A 19,581-nucleotide genomic window follows, 5' to 3' on the forward strand; every position below is an offset into this window, starting at 1 on the left:
AAGCTACTATATATATATATATATTCCGTACATATATCTCTCTCACAAACATATGGGTGGAGAGGTGGGTGGAAGAGAGGCTAGCCTAGAGTCAAAATTTTCGAATTTGGTGTTAATTTAGGGTAAATACTCATGCTGCACCGACGTTCCCCAACGGGCGGCAGTTGCTGCTTGAGAAGGGTCTTCTCCTGCCCTGGCCCCGCGGTGTCACCCTGAGAGGTCTCTCAGCTCAGGGGAGGTGCGGGCCACATAATACACATTAAACATATATTTAATACACATTAAACACGACTGGACGGATAGTGGTGAATTGGGCATCACTCAGAATTTAAACCTGGCCGCACCTGGCCTCCCACCTCGGTGAGGAGTGTTAGAACGCAAGGGGGTTTATTTTCTGCCAAAACCGCTTTGCCCCTTTCACGCAACAGCCACGCTGTAATGTTTACAATTAGTGCCAAGGAATGGTATACAGAGAGGCTCTTCCTTATACTTATTGCTGTAACAACCAAGGTCAGCTCATTTCGTTATTTGCCCCATTGGAAGGTGGGAAGCCGAAAAGCGTAGAGGGGTCCCACCTGCGGGGAGGAGCGGACAGGACAGGTGACCCCAAACTGACCAACAGGGGTATTCCATCCCATCTGCCCCATGCTCAGTATAAAAGCTGAGGGATCAAAGGATCAATCTCTTTTCTTCGATGGCCCATGCCTGAGAAGAACCCTGTCTGTTCATCTGCCTTTGATCCCGTTCCATGGATTCCTGACAACAGCTCTGGAACCCAGTTCCCACCTGTCGCTTGAGTCCAGTCTGGGACTTCCCCAGTGCCTGACTGACGTCATCCTGGGAGCTTGATACAGTTTTGTATATACTGTATCTATTTCATTATTTTCCTTTTTATTTTATTATTAATATTTCATTAGAGTAGTTTAGTTTCTTCTAAACTCATAAATCTCTTTCTCTCTCCTCCTCCTCCTCTCCGTGTGACAGAGGTGGGGGGAGAGCATCTGTCACCAGCCATTGGCCAATTTGGCCAAAACCGCAACACAGGACACCCACCTTACCCACCCCAGTGGCTGGAGGTTAAAGACCCCCACTCACCCCAGTAGCTGGCACTGAGACCCCCGCCACTCACTCCGGTAGCTGCACTGGGACCCCCACCACTCACTCCAGTGCCTGCACTGGGACCCCACTCACTCCGGTAGCTGCACTGGGACCCCCCCCACTCACTCCAGTGCCTGCACTGGGACCCCACTCACTCCAGTAGCTGACACCATGGGCCAGAGGCACATACGCTCCCAGTCTGACTCCAGTAGCTGGCCCCAAAACCACTCATGCACACACAGGTCTCACCAGTAACTGGCACTTAGTCCTTGCAGCACACACTCACACCGGCAGGGTTTGTTTCCTCTCATTATCTCCATGTCTGTTTTGTCAGGTCTGTGTCGTGGTGTATTTTGAGTTTGGTTCCCCTTTTTTTCCCTTAGTTTCCCAGTTGACCAGTTCCCCAATCAGATATCCTCGCTGGAATAAACCTTCCTACCCTCTCACTCATCAGTGAGTGGGACTGACCCTTACCACCGGTCAGTCGGATTTGTTACACTGGATGATGTTCTTTACGGCCTCCTCCCCTTCATATTATCCCTTGAGACACTGAAGGTCCTTGCCCAGACACCCTGAAAGAAGCAGACACTCTCCTTCCACAGACCATCGCCCAGCTGCCACCTGCGTGTCTGCACAGCACTGACGCTGAAGTCACGCACAACTGTGGCTCACCTGAAAATAAAGGATACAGAGACCAGTCCAGTCCAACACAACAAGTTTATTAGCAAAGACTACAAGAGATTATACTGACTAACCACTTTAGCAACTCTCCAGGAGGGCTTGGTTCTTGGATTTCCAGCGGGGTCGTAGGAACTGCGCAGCAAAAACCACCAACCACCGCGCTGGTACAGTCCCAGCTGGTCCCGTGTGCTCCAGACCATGGCTCCATTGCCACTAGCCTGTCTTGACAGCACAAACACTAACATCACACACTGCTGAGGAAGCTGCAAAGACACGTAAGCCTCCACATCGGTCATACAAAGGCTTTTGCTCAACAGCGAAGCAAATGGCAAGGGAGTTGCTATCGTGGCTAAGAGCTGGAGGTAAGTTCGCCAGGCCCAGGCACCTGCGTAGGAGCAGCTCACCCTAACATGTGAAGTATACTGAATATCCTAAATCCGTGGAGGCTGTTGTGATAACTGATGACATTGGAGGTGACATCGGAGACTCTTCTGTCTACTGATCTGAGTACCAGCTCAGTTTATCAGTAAGGGATTGATAAGGGACTGATAATCCCGAAACGCAGAAGAACACAGCTCGCCACCAATGTCAAGCTGCTCTCAGATCCCGCAGCCCTGTCTTTAAACGTGACAAGTACCTGTCACGTCCCACTCCCAGGAAAGTGGGCCATAAAAGGGTAAGTGACTTCAGATTCGCAAATTCCCAACAGCGCGGACTAAGGTGAGATAAATCTCCAGGTCCATATAGAAACATTTATTTCCTTCCCAAAATGGTTAGTGTAGGTCTTAACAAGTCCACGGTAATCGGTTAGGTGTATGACAAAGGACGGCACGTGGTGAGGTATGGGTTGTGTTACTAACAGCAGGCACAGGACAACTATGGCAAGCGGTACTTAAGGTCGTACTTAAGGTCGTTAGTTAACAACTCTAACCATTACTTAACAATTCTAAGAGAAAAGAGAAACTGAGGGATAGAGACAGGAAAAGACCGAGAAAAAGACAGAGCTAAAGAGATCACCGGTCCTGGTTCCAGCATCTTTTTCAGGGAATCTTCCCAGGCACAATCTTCTTTCTTGGAAAAATCTTCCCAGGTACGGTCTTCTTTCTTGGGAAGAATCTTCCCAGGTACAGTCTTCTTTCTTGGGAGGAATCTTCCCAGGTACGGTCTTCTTTCTTGGGAAGAATCTTCCCAGGCACAATCTTCTTTCTTGGGAGGAATCTTCCCAGGTACGGTCTTCTTTCTTGGGAGGAATCTTCCCAGGTACGGTCTTCTTTCTTGGGAAGAATCTTCCCAGGTACAGTCTTCTTTCTTGGGAAGAATCTTCCCAGGTACGGTCTTCTTTCTTGAGAAGCATATTCCCAGGCACTATCTTCTTCTTTTGTTTCTTCTTTGTTCCCCTCCAGGGGCACTTGTTTTCCCCTTTTCCGTTTGCTGAATTAGCACAGTCCACCCCCCTTGCCAAGGACAGCCTTGGCTCGGGTTTCTCCCTTTTCCCAGGTGACATGGAGCATGATTTGGGTGGAGAGAGGAGTGCCGTAGTCATACGTGTTTAGCATGATCTCTGTAATCTTCATTAGCGTATGCAGGGTATGTGCTTTCATATGCATTTCACGGAATCACGGAATCACGGAATTTTTCAGATTTGGAAGGGACCTCTATAGATCATCCAGTCCAACTCCCCTGCTAGAGCAGGATTGCCCAGAGCACATCACTCAGGACTGCGTCCACGCGGGTCTTGAAAGTCTCCAGAGAAGGGGACTCCACACCCTCCCTGGGCAGCCTGTTCCAGGGCTCTGTCACCCTTGCCATAAAGTTTTTTCTCATATTTGATCAGAACTTGCTATGTTCCAGCTTGTGCCCGTTACCCCTCATCCTGTTACTGGGAACCACTGAAAAGAGTCTGGCTCCATCCTCCTTAAACCCACCCTTTAGGTACTTGTAAATGTTAGTAAGGTCTCCCTTCGGCCTTCTCTTCTCCAGGCTAAAGAGTCCCAGCTCTCTCAGCCTTTCCTCATAAGGGAGATGCTCCAACCCCTCAATCATCTTAGTTGCCCTTCGCTGGACTCTCTCCAGTAGTTCCCTGTCCCTCTTGAACTGGGGAGCCCAGAACTGGACACAGTACTCCAGTTGTGGCCTCACCAGGGCAGAGTAGACGGGGAGAATGACCTCCCTTGACCTACTGGCCACACTCTTCCCTATGCAGCCCAGAATTCCGTCGGCCTTCTTGGCAACAAGGGCACATTGCTGGCTCATGGATAATTTACTGTCTACCAAGACCCCTAGATCCTTTTCTTCAGAGCTGCTTTCCAGCAGGTCCACCCCTAACCTATACTGGTGCCTGACATTCTTCCTTCCCAGGTGCAGGACCCTACACTTGCCCTTGTTGAACCTCATGAGGTTCTTCTCTGCCCGGCTCCTCAGCCTGTCTAGGTCATGCTGGATGGCAGCACAGCCCTCTGGGGCGTCGGCCACCCCACCCAGTTTGGTATCATCAGCGAACTTGCTGAGCATACGCTCCGTCCCCTCATCCAGGTCATTGATGAATTCGTTAAACAATACTGGTCCAAGGATTGACCCCTGGGGGACACCACTGGTTACAGGCCTCCAACTCGACCCTGCTCCATTAATCACAACCCTCTGAGTCCTGTCACACAGCCAGCTCTCAATCCACCTCACTGTCCCCTCGTCTAGTCCACACTTCCTCAGTTTCCGAAGGAGGATGTTGTGAGAGACAGTGTCAAAAGCCTCGCTGAAGTCAAGGTAGATGACATCTGCTGCTCTGCCCTCGTCCAGCCAACCAGTTATAACATCATAGAAGGCCATGAGATTGGTCAAGCATGATTTACCCTTGGTAAATCCATGTTGACCACTTCCAATAACTTCCTGCTCCTGAACATGCTTGGATACAACATCCAGAATGAGTTGCTCCATTACCTTCCCAGGGACGGAGGTGAGACTAACTGGTCTGTAGTTCCCTGGGTCCTCCTTCCTGCCCTTTTTGAAGACTGGAGTGATATTGGCCTTCCTCCAGTCCTCAGGCACCTCTCGTGTTCTCCATGACCTTTCAAAGATTGCGCGGATAATGAAGCAAAGGTCACTTATCGGACACAATGGCCTTGAGAACTGAGAACTACTGAGCTCACCACAGGAGTGGCATGGCCTTTGTATGACAGATGCAGAGACTCACGTGTCTTTGCAGCTTCCTCAGCAGTGTGTGATGTTAGTGTTTGTGCTGTCAAAACAGGCTGGTGGCAACGGAGCCATGGTCTGGAGCACATGGAACCAGCTGGGACTGTACCAGTGAGGTGGTCGGCAGTTTTTGCTGCTTCACCAGGCAGTTCTCCCACACTTTCAGGCACCAGAAGCGTGAGCCTTATCAGTTCTTTGAAGGCCAGGCCTGCATTATTTATTTCCTTGCGAGTGTTTGAGGCATTCCATTGAAGGCTTGGAGGGCCTTCTGCCCCTCCTCAGGGAATTTACAGTCCATCTCTTACAGTACCTGCTGCAGGAAAACTAATTTTTTGCCAGTGTCACTTATTTTCTCACAGCAGCTGACAAAACTGGTATTTTCTAATGCTGCCTTTGCTCTTCATCTGGCACTTGGTCTTAATCCTGGCCATATGACTGCTCACTGCAGGGATGGGTTTTTGTGCTGTTTTTTTTTCTCTAAGTCAAAGCAGAGGTAAATGTTTACGGCAAGGAGGGAAGAGGATTCTGACTTCAGCATAAAGCAAGGGAGTTTCTGAGCAATGGCAGGAGTTTCTGAGCAATGGCAGGAGTAGCATGCCTTATTTCACCCCACTTTGTGAGCAATTAGATATCGTTTTCTTCATGCGGCTTGGGGTCGTAGTCGTGACAACAATATTTTGTGGATAGACTTCTACTATGTTCAATGATCTGAATGAGGGGATTGAGTGCACCCTCAGTAAGTTTGCAGACAACACCAAACTAGGTGGGAGTGTTGATCTGCTGGAGGGTAGGAAGGCTCTACAGAGGGCCCTGGACAGGCTGGATCGATGGGCCAAGGCCAACTGTATGAGGTTTAAAAAGGCCAAGTGCCGGGTCCTGCATGTCGGCCACAACAACCCCAAGCAACGCAACAGGCTTGGGGCAGAGTGGCTGGAAAGCTGCCCAGCAGAAAAGGACCTGGGGGTGCTGGTGGAGCCAGCTTAACACGAGCCAGCAGTGTGCCCAGGTGGCCAAGAAGGCCAACAGCATTCTGGCTTGTATCAGGAACAGCGTGGCCAGCAGGAGCAGGGACGTGATGGTGCCTCTGTACTGGGCACTGGTGAGGCCTCACCTCGAGTGCTGTGTTCAGGTCTGGGCCCCTCTGTACAAGAGGGACATTGAGGTGCTGGAGCGTGTCCAGAGGAGAGCGACCAGGCTGGTGAGGGGTCTGGAGACCAGGGCATATGAGGAGAGGCTGAGGGAGCTGGGCATGTTTAGCCTGGAGAAGAGGAGGCTGAGGGGAGACCTCATTGCCCTCTACAACTCCCTGAAAGGAGGGTGCAGAGAGGTGGGGGTTGGCCTCTTCTCCCAGGGGAATAATGACAGGACCAGAGGAAATGGGCTGAAGCTGCGGCAGGGGAGGTTTAGGTTAGATATCAGGAGGAATTCCTTTACTGAAAGAGTGGTCAGGCACTGGGACAGCCTGCCCAGGGAGGGGGTTGAGCCACCATCCCTAGAGGTATTTAAGGAACATCTGGATGTGGCACTTCAGGGCATGCTCTAGTGGCAGAGATTGTAGGTTGTCTGGTTGGACTTGATGATCTTAAGGGTCCTTTCCAACCATGAAGATTCTGTGATTCTATATTCTTCTAAAATACAAAGCAGTTGTGGTTTTTCCTTCATATTGACTTGGCCTAAAGCTTCCCCAGTTCATCCAGCGCTTCCTGCTTTGTAATTATCTGCCACGAAGCAGGTATTTCTCCTTTGCCTTGAAATTTCCCATTGTACCGCCTTTCTAGCTCTGTCCTGAAATGAGACACAAACCATTTCCAGTACGCTTGCATGGACGGATCAGGAGGAATGTTCCAAGTGGAATAAGGAGATCCTGCGTCCCGGTATCTCTTGTAGGGGATCCATGTGTCTTCACCAATCCTGAATAAACAGTCACTTGCAACGCTACTAGAACAAATATCGATGACCAGATTGTCTGTTTTGTACCACCTGTATCCAGTCAAAACTTGCGGACGGTGGAAAACAAGCTGATGGTCTCCGTCGTGATTCGGCATGGTGTTTGTGCAAACAGCCCCACAAAAGGGACACTGCTCCCAGCACCCTGCAAACTGTTCCGCCAGGATTTCGTAAGGCTGCCTTTCAAAGGAGCTCATATCAGCAGTAGTGAGCTCTTCCTTGAGCTGATCCTTCACGGCAGACAGCGCTTCTGTCATGGCATTATTCAGGAACTCTATGTCTGTTATCTCCTGATGCTCAATGCCCTTCAGCTCCCTTCTGGGCAGGCTTAGCACCTCTCCAAGTGTGCTGCAAAATTCATCCAGCCAAAGAGAGATTTTGTCATTTCTGTCTTGCCTGTCTTTGACAATGTTGGTTGATGCAAAAACGGCTGACTGAATGCTTTCATAGCAGTGACTAAGGGAGTTGTCTAAAAACTTCTCCAGCCTCCTGTTCTTATCTAAGCAGTACGTCTCAACACGTTTCTTTATGTAACTCCGTAAAAAGTCTCCTGGGCAATTAAGGTACTCCTTGAAATTCTCAAAATTTTCTTCTTCCGCCATGTATCTCAGTAGGCAGACTTCCAGAGAGGATCTGTTGCCACTGAAATCTGGGATTTTACCCTTCATGTCCCGAGCTATGGCAAGAGCCGTCTTCTCATAGACTGCCTGTTGGAGAGCGGGGGCAATCTTGTCACACAGGAAAACAGCGAATGTTGTGATAGAAGTGGCTCCTTGGCAGGATATCTGGAAACATTTAAAGAAATCTTCTCTCTTGCTCTCCAGGTAGATGGTTGGATCGTTTGCTTTTTTGAATGCTAAGTGCAAGGCTTTAAACCTTTCTGCTGCCATGTTGCACAGATACAGTGACAAATCTATTCTGTAATCTTTATTAAAACTGTATTTTGCACTGTTAGGGACAGAGTTCATACCTTTCTGTACTTCCTTCAGTATTTCATGAATAAAACTTCGGTTGTAATCCCTTTTCTCCTTTTCCTTCTTATCAATGTTTGCCTTCACACAGTCAATGATGTTGTCTGTAATGCGCTGTATGTTGCTCAAATCAGCATCATCAAAACTCGTAGTCAAGAAGCCCCAACGTTTTTTCTTAGGGACATGTTTCTCCAAGTCAACAGAAAATACTTTGTGTTTGGGAAATGCCCTGATTCGTTCATGTAATTTAGGCTCCCTAAAGTAATCTAGAAGGACATCTTCTATTTCCACATCGATATCAACGTGTTCCAGAGGGGGAGCTGCAGAGGAGACTTCAGCGACCCAGGTTGCCCAGAGAGCAATAAAGCTGCTTCTCAGTTCTCTTTCACTTAGTCTCTGGCCTTTTAGAGTCAGAGCCAAATGCCTGCTCCTTTTCAGGAGCTCGTTTTCGTATTCTGACTTCCTTTCATCCAGTTTACACTGGTTCTTCTTTAGCTCGATAAGATTCTCGCACTTCTTTCTAGTTTCAAGAAGAAGAGACTCTTTTAGTTCTTTCAGCTTCAGTTCCGTGCTGCCTTTCCACTGGACCAGTATCTCACAGTCTCTGTCTTCACTGAAATACTTTTCCATGTTTTTCGTGATGGCATCACTTGTCCCTTGCACTAGTTTTTCGAGGTAGTCTGTGGTGACCCTCTGCAAGTCCCCATTCCGAATTTTATTGTCCAGTTTCATTTGCAAATCTAAGATGTGACTCCTCAGCTGCCAGGTCCACTCACTAAATGCGGTTTCCAGTTTCTTGTATGCAGCAATCTCCACTGAATTCTTGAAGCTGAAAATGAAGTTTTCATTCAGCAAAGCGTTCCAGAGGTCACTAATTCGAACTTTCAAGCTCGAGAGCCTCAAAACACTGCCCTGCGACTCCTTCTTGGCAGCTTGGAGAATTTTGCTCTTTAATTCCTGGACATTCTGGCTGTAGGTGGGGTTGGGCGGTGCCATTGGGGGGTTTCCTTCCCACAGGTGAGCAAAGTAATGAATGTGGGTGTTCACGTCAAAGCGGATGACGTCGCTGAAGCAGGAGACATCACAGAATTCCTGCTGGGCAGCTGTCACAGTCATTTCATCCAGCTTTTCCTGCAGACGTCTTTGTCCTTCCATGTTCTGTTCCTTGGCAGTTATTTCTCCCACATTTTGGTGTACGAACAGGCAGCCTGGGGAAAGATTTACTTGCTTCATCCTCAGAAAAGCCTGCACAGCGATCTGAAGGACATCTTGCATTTCTGAAGGATTTTCCCCAAAGATATTGATCAGAGTCAAGTTGCCAATGCCAATAACAAAGGTGGCCAGCTCGTTGTCATGATTAAGGGACTGTTTATTGGCCAACTCTATGGCACGAAGTCCCTCTGTGTCAACAACAAGCATGTAATCAAAGTCCAAATCCTGTTGCAGCTTCTCATCCACTTTAATTAGCTGCATAAACGCTCCCCGGGTGCATCTCCCTGCACTGACATTAAACTGAAGACCAAACATGGCATTCAACAGGGTTGACTTCCCTGTGCTCTGGATGCCAAGCACCGAGAGAACAAATACTCGTTTGTCTCCCAGCTTCTCAATTAATTTGTCAAAGATTGCCCCGACCCATCGTAATGGTACGTAAGAAGCATCACCATCCATCAGCTCGATGGGATACCCTGAAACCATCAGATCAGCCGCAATTTCAGGTAGTTTGACAAAACATTTATCCTTTGATTTCATTGATTCCAGAGCTTCATAAATCTGCCCTACCTCTCTCAAAATATGCTCGAGGCCAATGGACGAATCGTTGATTTCATTGGAGAGGGCATCTAACTTGCTCATCAACATAGGTTTCAGATTGGTTTTTTCGCTGCTTTTCTTTATGGACAGGATTTGAGACCATAACTGGTGATACTGTCTCCTCAGTTCGTCAAGGCGATCGGAGGACAGGTCATCCATAAAGACCTTCATCCACTGCAGGAAGTATTTCTTGGTATCTGCTGGCTGTGACTGGAGAAAGCTGAGGACTGACTTCATCAGCTCATTGAGGGGGAATGCTTTGTTCAGCTGCTTTTTTCTTATGGCTGACTTCTCTAATTCAATTTGGCTCCGATGATGCTCTATGCTCTTGTTCCTCTTCTCCTGCAGGCGAGTGAGTTCTTTGTCCTTTTTGCACCACATGTACCACAGTTTTCCTTGAAGAGGCAATAGCTGGGATTTGATCTCAAACAACTTCTCTTTCTTCAGAAGCTTCACCAGCGCCTCTGCCTTTTGTTTGGCCATCACACACGCGTCTGTATCTTCATCGACTACGAATCCGTGCTTGCGAGCTCTGTCCAGGCAGGCTTCAAGGCTTAAAAGCATGTTAGACTTTTCCAGGAGATCCCTGATTGTTTTTGTCAGCTCATCCATTAATTCTGCTTCATTTCTGTTCTTTATACCTATTCTTATGTTCTGGCTAGATCGGCCAGCTGCAACATTCTCTTTTTCAGTGAAAAGGCAAACCAAAGGCCTCTGCGACTGCCACAGGTCACGTAAAATTTTCATCCCTTTCTTGTCACTCTGATCAGACTCAGACACGAAAGCCACGTTCACAGCAGATATCTCCTGTAGAAACTGCAGCTGCTCTTCGTGATCCCTCGCATCTCCGTGCAGGTTACAGAAAGCAACACAGCAGTCAAAGCTGTCATCGTCGCTGCCGCGGGGACAGTACCAGGAGATCTCCACAACACCTTGCATCAGCAAACAGTCTTTGGTGCTGCCTTTGCAATGTCGGTGGAAGAAAGTGTCATGCTTTTGTTTGCTCAGCAGAGCATTCAGGATCTGAGACTTGGAAGAGGAGGGAGAACTGCCGATCCGTATGAAGGACACGATGGGTGTCTCTGCCTGATAAATGAGCTTGTTCTTGTAACTGCTAATTATGGCCTGCTTTCCCGATTTCTCAGCCCCTTTCCAGCTCTTTTTGATTTGGCTGAGGGACCAGATGGGGAACTCTATCTGTGAAGTGCACGGGTTTGGTACCAGCAGAGGTAGCGCAAACTGACAGAAGGCAAGCTTTGTGGAAATGTACTGCCTCATGAAATCATCAGCGCAATGAAAAATTGCCATCTGGAGGTCCATGGGGTGCACACGTCTGCCCCCGGCTGCAGATTCAGGGGCTTCTTCCTCCAAATCAGTGAAAAAGTCATCAAAGGAATCCGAGGGTTCCTGCACGGGTGTGGGTCCTGGGTTGCTCTCATCCTTGCAAGTCAGGTACCTCACCCGATAATCCACAGTTAATAGCTTTTGCAAGAAGTAAAATGGTAGTTCATTGTCCTTGCTGGGCTGGCTGTCATGTAAAGATGTCTTGTATATGATGTGGAAATCTTCTGTCCCCATCTTTTTTGGATAGTGACTTTCTAGTCCAAGGCGCTGAAGTAAGTGGAGGAACTCTTGGTTTGCAATGGCTTGATTTGCTTTGGATTTGCTGCCATCAGGTTTGGATTTGGACTGACTGGAAGGCTCTGTTCTTTGAAAAGTGTCTTTTATGTCTTTGATTATATTGTGTTTTTTCACGTCGTCACATGTGTCATCCAGGTGCCCATTGATGAAGGAATGCAAGTCACTGTCCAGCATCTCCCAGTCTTTGGATGCACTGTGCTTCTCGAGGAGAGTTTTTATCTCTGTGGACCACAAGTTTTTCATTTGATCTTCCATGAAACCTAAACGCTTAGTCTTCTGCTCAGGGGACACCTTTTTGTGTTCAGGTGTTACAGTTAGACCCGTCAGCAGCAGGAAGGCCTGGGCTCTGTAAACATCTTGCTCCTTCAGATTCAGATACTCCTTATGTCCCATTTGCATTTCATTTATCATGAAGTTAATTTCTGGACATCCAAGGAGGTACTGAAAAGTGCTGCTTTCCACCTGGTATCCCATGCTGGTCGTAATTAAGAGCACCAACAGTTCCACGTCTTTCTGGGCCCTTTCCTGGAGACACTGGAGCAAGGAATAAATCGCTAGGCTTGCAGTCAAGGTGGCTTTTATCTTTGCTTCATGAATGGCAGATGCAGACGTTTCTGGTGCGTAGGTGACTTCCTGGATGTAATCCTTCATTTGCACCAGTGTCTTGGTGAGATCTTCAAGCTCAGAAACATTGGGAGTTTCAGGAAGCACATTCTCGCTATGGAAAATCCATTGCATAATGAAGGAAGACCTGGGGAAGTCCTTGACAGAATAGACATGAGGATCCAGGAGGCACCTCAACAGAGACTTGATATAGGTGGTGTTTTCTGGAGGTGACTTCTTGTAAAACAGAACGGTGTTCACCAGGAACTCCTGCAGTGCTTTGTCCGACAGGCATACATTGATCCAGACACTATGGTTTTGGGTTTTTTCACTCAGATTCTGTTTCAATTCCATCAGCGTGAGCAGTTTCTTTTCATCCACCGCCACCTCCCAGGCCTTCACGCACTCCATGAAAGCTCTGGCCTCTTCCACCGCGCTGACCAGCTCCTCTCCAAACACGGTGCCAGCACTGTGATTCGTTAGCGCTTCGTACACAGCCCTGAGGCTGCTGCTTATTTGATAGACGGACTTAAAATCACTGCTGTGATTGAACAGGATTATATCCCACACTGGGATCAGCTGAAAGCCTCGGTCGATAACACACCAGGTTGAATTATTAGTTACAAGCCCCACTTTCCACTGAGGAAGAGAATCTGTCCCTGGTGGGCCCCCTGTGTTGGTCACGTAGAGCTGAACCGCTGTGTGGGCACCCTTTTCATCTCTCCCCTGAATGGAAGCCCCTAAACTGGATTTTGAAACGTCCACACCCACTCCCCCGCTGAAAACGAAGCCGCTGTAGCTGGCCCCGATGTAGCTGTTCAGTGCTTCAGATGCCAGTCGCTTCATCTCTTCCCGCTGCTCAGCTCTGAATCCTTCCGTAGATGCCTTCCACCAGAAAATCCCCCCAAAGTGGAGGGGACCCTGGTTCACGTGGGACCCAAACCTGCTGAAGAAGCTCGCGCACCTGCTCTTCAGCATGTTGGGCCTGTCTGCTTCCTGGGTGATGCTCAAAAGGTGCTCGATGTCTTGTAGCTCCCGCAGGGCCACATCCGAGAGGCAAAGCTGATGCTTTTGGAAGTAGCAGGAGGCCAGAGGGATGTACTGGTACTTGGTGGTGCAAATGTAGCTGTGCTCAGAGCGGGACTTGCGGGTGTCCTCTGACTGCGAGGACTTGCTATGATCTACATCAAGTTCAGCCTTAAACCCCCAGAACCCGGCTTTGGCAGAAACACTGATGCTGAACCCCAGCTGCTCCATGGACTTGGTGAAAGCGGCTTCTGCGGCAGAGGAGGAGAACTCCTTCCTCTCAAGCAGCGACCCTTGCTCCGGACCAGCAAGCTTGAATCCGTCGGGAACCCTGATGAGCTGGTCTCGCTTCGCCAGCGCATCCGCAACGCTGCTGGTTCTGTAAATGCCCTGCAGGGCCAGTCCCCCCGATGCCCGCCTCAGGACCTCCATGTCAGAGACGTTCTCACCCCTGCTCACTGACGACTCCTGCTGCTCCAGCTGCTTCTGGATGCCCTCCAGCAGACTCGCCAATGGCTTCTCCGGTGGTGCCCAGTATTCTTGGGGAATCTCCATGGCTTTCCACAGAGCCTCCACTTTCTGTCTCGTAACGTCCATACTGTGGCTGCGGCTCTTGTGCAGTTCTTTCAGCTCCTCCAGCACTAGCTTGGCGGTTTCCTGTCTCTTTTTTGTCATCTCCAAGCATTCCTTCTGCAGCTCCTCAGAACTTGCTTTGTTGTCTGTTAGTCCCAGGAGTTTTCGGAGCGCCTTTGTTTCCCAGGGGTACTGTACTTTGCACTCCAGCTTAAGGTAGTCTTCATATTGCAGATGTTTCAGGGCTTCTCTGGACTTGACTCCCAGTATCTCCGTCAGTTTGGGGAGCCAGTATGCATCATCCAGTCCTTCCTTCTCCAATTCTTCTGCCAGTAGTTTTTTAGCAAGTTGTGCCTTCTTATCATCCTCTACTATGTCGTCCTGTGAACCCATGGCTGTGGAAAAGAAAAACAGACTTTTTAAAGATATGTCATAGAATCATAGAATAATAGAATCATTCAGGTTGGAAAAGACCCTTGGGATCATCGAGCCCAACCATCAACCCCACTCTACAGAGTTCTCCCCTACACCAGATCCCCCAACACCACATCTAAACGACCCTTAAACACATCCAGGGATGGTGACTCCACCACCTCCCTGGGCAGCCTATTCCGGTGTCTGACCACTCTTTCTGGGAAGAATTTGTTCCTAATGTCCAGCCTAAACCTCCCCTGCTGTAGCTTGAACCCATTCCCTCTTGTTCTATCGCTAATTACCTGGGAGAAGAGACCGGCACCAACCTCTCTACAATGGCCTTTCAAGTAGTTGTAGAGAGTGATGAGGTCTCCCCTCAGCCTCCTCTTCCTCAAACTAAACAGTCCCAGCTCCTTCAATCGCTCCTCATCAGATTTATTCTGCAGGCCCTTCACCAGCTTCGTTGCCCTCCTCTGCCCTCGAAGGTGTGGCCTCACCAGTGCTGAGTACAGAGGGACAATCACCTCCCTCCTTCTGCTGGTCACACCATTTCTAACACAAGCCAGGATGCCATTGGCTTTCTCGGCCACCTGGGCATGCTGCTCGCTCATCTTCAGCCGCTTGTCAATTAGAACCCCCAGGGCCTTTTCTGCCAGGCAGCTCTCCAGCCACACTGCCCCAAGCCTGGAGCGATGCATGGGGTTGTTGTGGCCCAAGTGCAGGATCCGGCACTTGGCCTTGTTGAAGCTCATACCATTAGCGTCGGCCCATCGATCCAACCTCTCCAAGTCTCTCTGTGGAGCCTCCCTATCCTCACGCAGATCAACACTCCCGCTTAACTTGGGGTCATCTGCGAACTTACTGATGATACACTCTATGTCCTTATCAAGGTCATCAATAAAGTTGTTAAACAGAAATGGTCCCAACACCGAGCCCTGAGGGACACCACTTGTGACCGGCCACCAGCTGGATTTAACTCCATTGACCACCACTCTTTGGGACCGTCCATCCAGCCAGTGCTTGATCCAGTAGATCGTATGCTCATCCAGGCCCTAAGTAGCCAATTTTTCCATGAGAATTCTATGGGGGACAGTGTCAAATGCTTTTCGAAAGTCTAACTAGACAATATCCACAGCCTTTCCCTCGTCCAATAATCGGGTCATCTTGTCATAGAAGGAGATCAGGTTCGTCAGGCAGGACCTGCCTTTCATAAAACCATGCTGACTAGGCCTGATCCCCTGGTTGTCCATCTCATCTAAATCTCCCCTCTTTCAGTGTAAAACTGTTGCCCCTCGTCCCATGGCTCCCCTCCCTGCTCCAGAGTCCCTCCCCAGCTTTCCTCCCCAGGCTGAGGGGAGACCTCATCACTCTCTACAACTACTTGAAAGGCCATTGTAGAGAGGTTGGTGCTGGTCTCTTCTCCCAGGTAATTAGTGATGGAATGAGTGGGGTTGATGGTTGGACTCGATGATCCCAAGGGTCTTTTCCAACCCAAATGATTCTATGATACTATGATTCTATGAGATAGGGGGAAGAAGTTCTTTGGTGTGAGGGTGGTGAGCCCCTGGCCCAGGTTGCCCAGAGAAACTGTGGGTTGGACAGGGCTCTGAGCAACCTGGGCTAGTTGAAGATGTCCCTGTTCATGGAGGGGATTGGACTAGATGGCCTTTGAAGGTCCCTTCCCACCCAAAGTACTCTGTGACTCTATGATTCTATTCTACTTTCTTTTTTTTCTTACACTATCATACAAACCTGATAATTGTCTCTGTCTCGATTGTGTTGGATACTGAAGAGATTTATTCAGTGCACAAAACCTTCCTGTGCATTCAGCTCTTGTCCCACCCATGACACAAAACTCTTACTAAGCCTTTCCAACACCAGTATTGATCCAAGTGCTTATGGCTGGGCTTTTGGACCCTTTCAGAGCCTTTAGTCTCAGCTCTTCCTTTAAAGTCCGTGACGATTTAGGCGACATGCTCAATGGACATGGGGTCTGATTCACCTCACCTCACAGCAGATGCTCCTTCTGGTCAGACGCTTGACTTCCCAGAGATCACAGTCAGCCAAGGTCCTCAGCTCAACTGAGACAGCACAGCATCACACAGCAGGCCCAGTAGGCAAGGATGGGGTGTTAAGAAGAAGATGGGGCCCAACTTAACAATTCAGGAGGAAAAAAATGGGAAGGAAAGGCCCAAAATCCTAAAGGAGAAAACCAGACAGTCAGGAGATGGCAACCCATCAACACAGAGGATTCATTCCAGGGAGTGGTGGAGGCCATCCCTCCTCCACCAGTGATGATTGTCCAGCCAGCAAAGACCCATCGGGGCCCTTTTGGGGGGGTGACCAGACTACGGTTTCCCCTGGGACTTAAACCCACATCCCCGTGGTGTACGTTAGTCCAGGGAGAGTTTGCAAAGGAGGGATCTGCTTTCAGAGTCTCTCCTGCACACAGCGAAAGGTGCCCAGGAGTGTCACAGGACAGGGCTGAGCACTTGCACACCACAGCAGCACCACGGGGAGGAACACCAAGCCTGGACATGAAGTCAAAGCTCAATCTGATTAAAAATGATCCTCCGGTGCCCTACTACCTGCTGACCTCTCAAATACTGACCCTCCTGCCACCACCCTGCAGCCAACAGCAAGGGAGGCTGTGGGGGTCACACCTGCTTTCTTGAGGGGAGAAGACATGGAAGGATGGAGAGCAGACCAAGGGATGGAGAGCAAAGCCTGGAGACCTGCAGAAAAGTCCCAGCCCCAGATACACAGGCTGTCCAGTCTGTGCTCTCCAGTCACGCTCAGCCATAGAGCCATAGAATCATAGAATTGTCTACGCTGGAAAAGACCTTTCAGATCATCGAGTCCAACCGTTAACCCAACACTGCCAAGGCCACCACTACCCCACGTCCCTCAGCACCACGTCTGCCCGGCTTTTCAGTCCCTCCAGGGGTGGCGACTCCACCACTGCCCTGGGCAGCCTCTTCCAATGCTTCACAACCCTTTCCAGGAGGAAATTGTTCCCAATATCCATCCTAAACCTCCCCTGGCGCAACTTGAGGCCGTTTCCTCTTGTGCCATGGCCTGTTCCTTGGGAGAAGAGCCCGACCCCCCCTGGCTACCCCCTCCTTTCAGGGAGCTGTAGAGAGCCAGAAGGTCTCCCCTCAGCCCCCTCTTCTCCAGGCTGAACACCCCCAGCTCCCTCAGCCGCTCCTCACCAGACTTGTGCTCCAGACCCCTCACCAGCTCCGTTGCCCCTCTCTGGACATGCTCCAGACCCTCAAGGTTTTTCTTGGCCACCTGGGCACACTGCTGGCTCATGTTCAGCCACTGTCGATCAACACCCCCAGGTCCTTTTCCGCCGGGCAGCTCTCCAGCCACTCTTCCCCAAGCCCGTAGCGTCCATGGGGTTGGTGTGACCCAAGTGCAGGACCCAGCACTTGGCCTTGCTGAACCTCATACCATTGGCCTCCGCCCATCCATCCAGCCTGTCCAGATCCCTCTGCAAAGCCTTCCTACCCTCAGGGAGATCAACACTCCCACCCAACGTGGTGTCCTCTGCAAACTTGCTGAGAGTGCACTCAACCCCCTCATCCAGATCGTTGATAAAGATATTAAAAAGAACCGGCCCCAGCACTGAGCGCTGGGGAACACCACCCGTGACCAGCCATGGGATGGCCTGCACCCCATTCTGCAGGAACAGCCCCCTCTGGAGTGTTTTCCCCAACCCAGCCCTGGGGGAACTGGGCTCTGGACACGCTTGTGCCTTGGAGGGGTCACCAGGGACCTGAGCCCGTTGGGTGGGGAAGTTTGGACTGCGGGAGAGGCTGGGAGAGGTGAATCCCACCATCGCGCCATAGAAAGGAAAAGGAAAAGGAAAAGCTCTCCCCCTCAGCTTGGGGACAGAGCGGGACGTCCCACGAATGCCGCTCGTTATCCCAGTGCTGCCACGCTCTCTAACGAGAGGGGCGAGAGGCAGCACCACCACCCAAGCTGCCCACGCCGCCAGCCCGGGGTTTGCACCCCCGCACCCATTGCCTCTGCGCCCCCGGCGATGCTGACAGAGAGCACCCCACGGAAAAGCTTGTTAGCCGTGACGTTCCCCACATTATCCCGTTCAGTTGCGAGGCCACAGGAGCCCCGTCCCACCTCCCCTCCCACACGTCCCAGCCCGGTCCCCTGTCCCCACAGCAGGGAAGCAAATGGCTTCTGGCGAGCGCATCCATCCTGACCCCCCCGTGGGACCGGGAAGGAGCAGCCCTGGCTGGGGCCAGCATTTCCCAGCCAGGATCGGGCTCCATGGGGGCAGCCAGGGGGTGCCTCCCCACCCAGCCCCGCTGCCAGCTCTTGAAGCCAGGCTTTGCAGACATCAGCCCGGCCCCCAATCCCCCTGAATCTCCCCCGGATCCCTCCTCATTCCCCACCCCCCCCTGCATCCTTCAGCCCTCCCAGTTCAACCCTCCCAGCACTCACGGCTCCCCCGGCCGCCTTCCTCAAAAAGGCTGGAGAGCAAAGGCTGCATCCCCCATCCCACGCTCAGGGCAGACATCATTCGCCTACTGCCCTAAAACCCCCTTTTTCCCCTCCCCCGGCACCCCTCAGGAGACGGGAAAACACACGGAATAGGAAGCAGAAGACAAACAAACAAGACCCCAGCTCTGCGCTGCTCCCCGGCTCCCCGCTCACCAGCGAGGTCCCACCGTGTCCCTGCGGCGCTCGGCAGCTCCCAGGCTGGCCTCAGCCCAGCCCAGACCCTCTCTTTATTTCCCAGCCCCCGAGGTGGGGCTGCTTCCTCCTCGCAGGCAGCCAGGAGGGTTTCTGCCTTCCAGGAAATCAGGCTGTTGCCTGTAACAGAGTAAAAGTGAAACTGAGCTGGTGCTGCCTGCGCTGGAGCCCGGCCAGACGCAGCCCATGGCAGCAGCAATCCCAGGAACCAACCCCGTCTCCCCAAATCCCATGCTGGGCTCGGCACTGGGGTGCCCGGGGCACCCGACCAGCGTCAGCGGGGAGATGGCAAAGCTGCTGCCAGCCATTGGGGAGAAAGGGGCTGGGCAGCACTTGGGCGTCTGGGCTGGAGTTCCCCCGACCTGCTCCTCCTGCTCCCGAAACATCAGCTCGACAAATAGTTTGGGTGGGAAGGGACCTTAAAGGCCACCCAGTGCCACCCCCTGCCCTGGGCAGGGACACCTCCCACCAGCCCAGGTTGCTCCAAGCCCCGGCCAACCTGGCCTTGAACCCCTCCAGGGATGGGGCAGCCACAGCTTCTCTGGGCAACCTGGGCCAGGGGCTCACCCCCCTCACACCAAAGAATTTCTTCCCAATAGCTCATCCAAATCTCCCCTCTTCCAGTGTAAAACCCTTCCCCCTCGTCCCATGGCTCCCCTCCCTGCTCCAGAGTCCCTCCCCAGCTTTCCTGGAGCCCCTTGAGGGACTGGCAGGGGCTGGAAGGTCTCCGCGGAGCCTTCTCTTCTCCAGGCTGAACCCCCCCAGCTCTCTCAGCCTGTCCTCCCAGCAGAGGGGCTCCAGCCCTCCCAGCATCTCCGGGGCCTCCTCTGGCCCCGCTCCAACAGCTCCGTGTCTCTCCTGTGCCGAGGCCCCAGCGCTGGAGGCAGCACTGCAGGGGGGTCTCCCC

The 19,581-nt window shown here is 51.2% G+C and overlaps 1 protein-coding gene across 2 annotated transcripts; it reads right to left on the minus strand.

Moving 5' to 3' along the window:
- Positions 1 to 1,796: 1,796 nt before the first annotated feature.
- On the minus strand, positions 1,797 to 18,792 carry LOC141741462 (interferon-induced very large GTPase 1-like). Of its 2 annotated transcripts, XM_074582212.1 has the most exons (3): positions 18,636 to 18,792; positions 15,963 to 16,154; positions 1,797 to 13,936 (listed from the first exon to the last, which is right to left on the minus strand). In XM_074582212.1, the coding sequence occupies exon 3, from the start codon at positions 13,932 to 13,934 to the stop codon at positions 6,642 to 6,644; it is 7,293 nt and encodes a 2,430-aa protein (XP_074438313.1). In that variant the 5' UTR covers positions 13,935 to 13,936; positions 15,963 to 16,154; positions 18,636 to 18,792; the 3' UTR covers positions 1,797 to 6,641. The 2 variants fall into 2 exon arrangements, with proteins under 2 accessions (XP_074438313.1, XP_074438314.1); XM_074582213.1 differs by lacking the exon at positions 15,963 to 16,154 and having other exon boundaries at positions 18,636 to 18,778.
- Positions 18,793 to 19,581: the final 789 nt, after the last annotated feature.

This window comes from Larus michahellis, chromosome 3 (assembly GCF_964199755.1).
Source record: "Larus michahellis chromosome 3, bLarMic1.1, whole genome shotgun sequence".
Lineage (NCBI taxonomy): Eukaryota > Metazoa > Chordata > Aves > Charadriiformes > Laridae > Larus > Larus michahellis.

Excerpts from the sequence above, each read along its gene's own strand:
- LOC141741462 (XM_074582212.1), bottom strand. The coding sequence starts at position 13,934 with ATGGGTTCACAGGACGACATAGTAGAGGATGATAAGAAGGCACAACTT.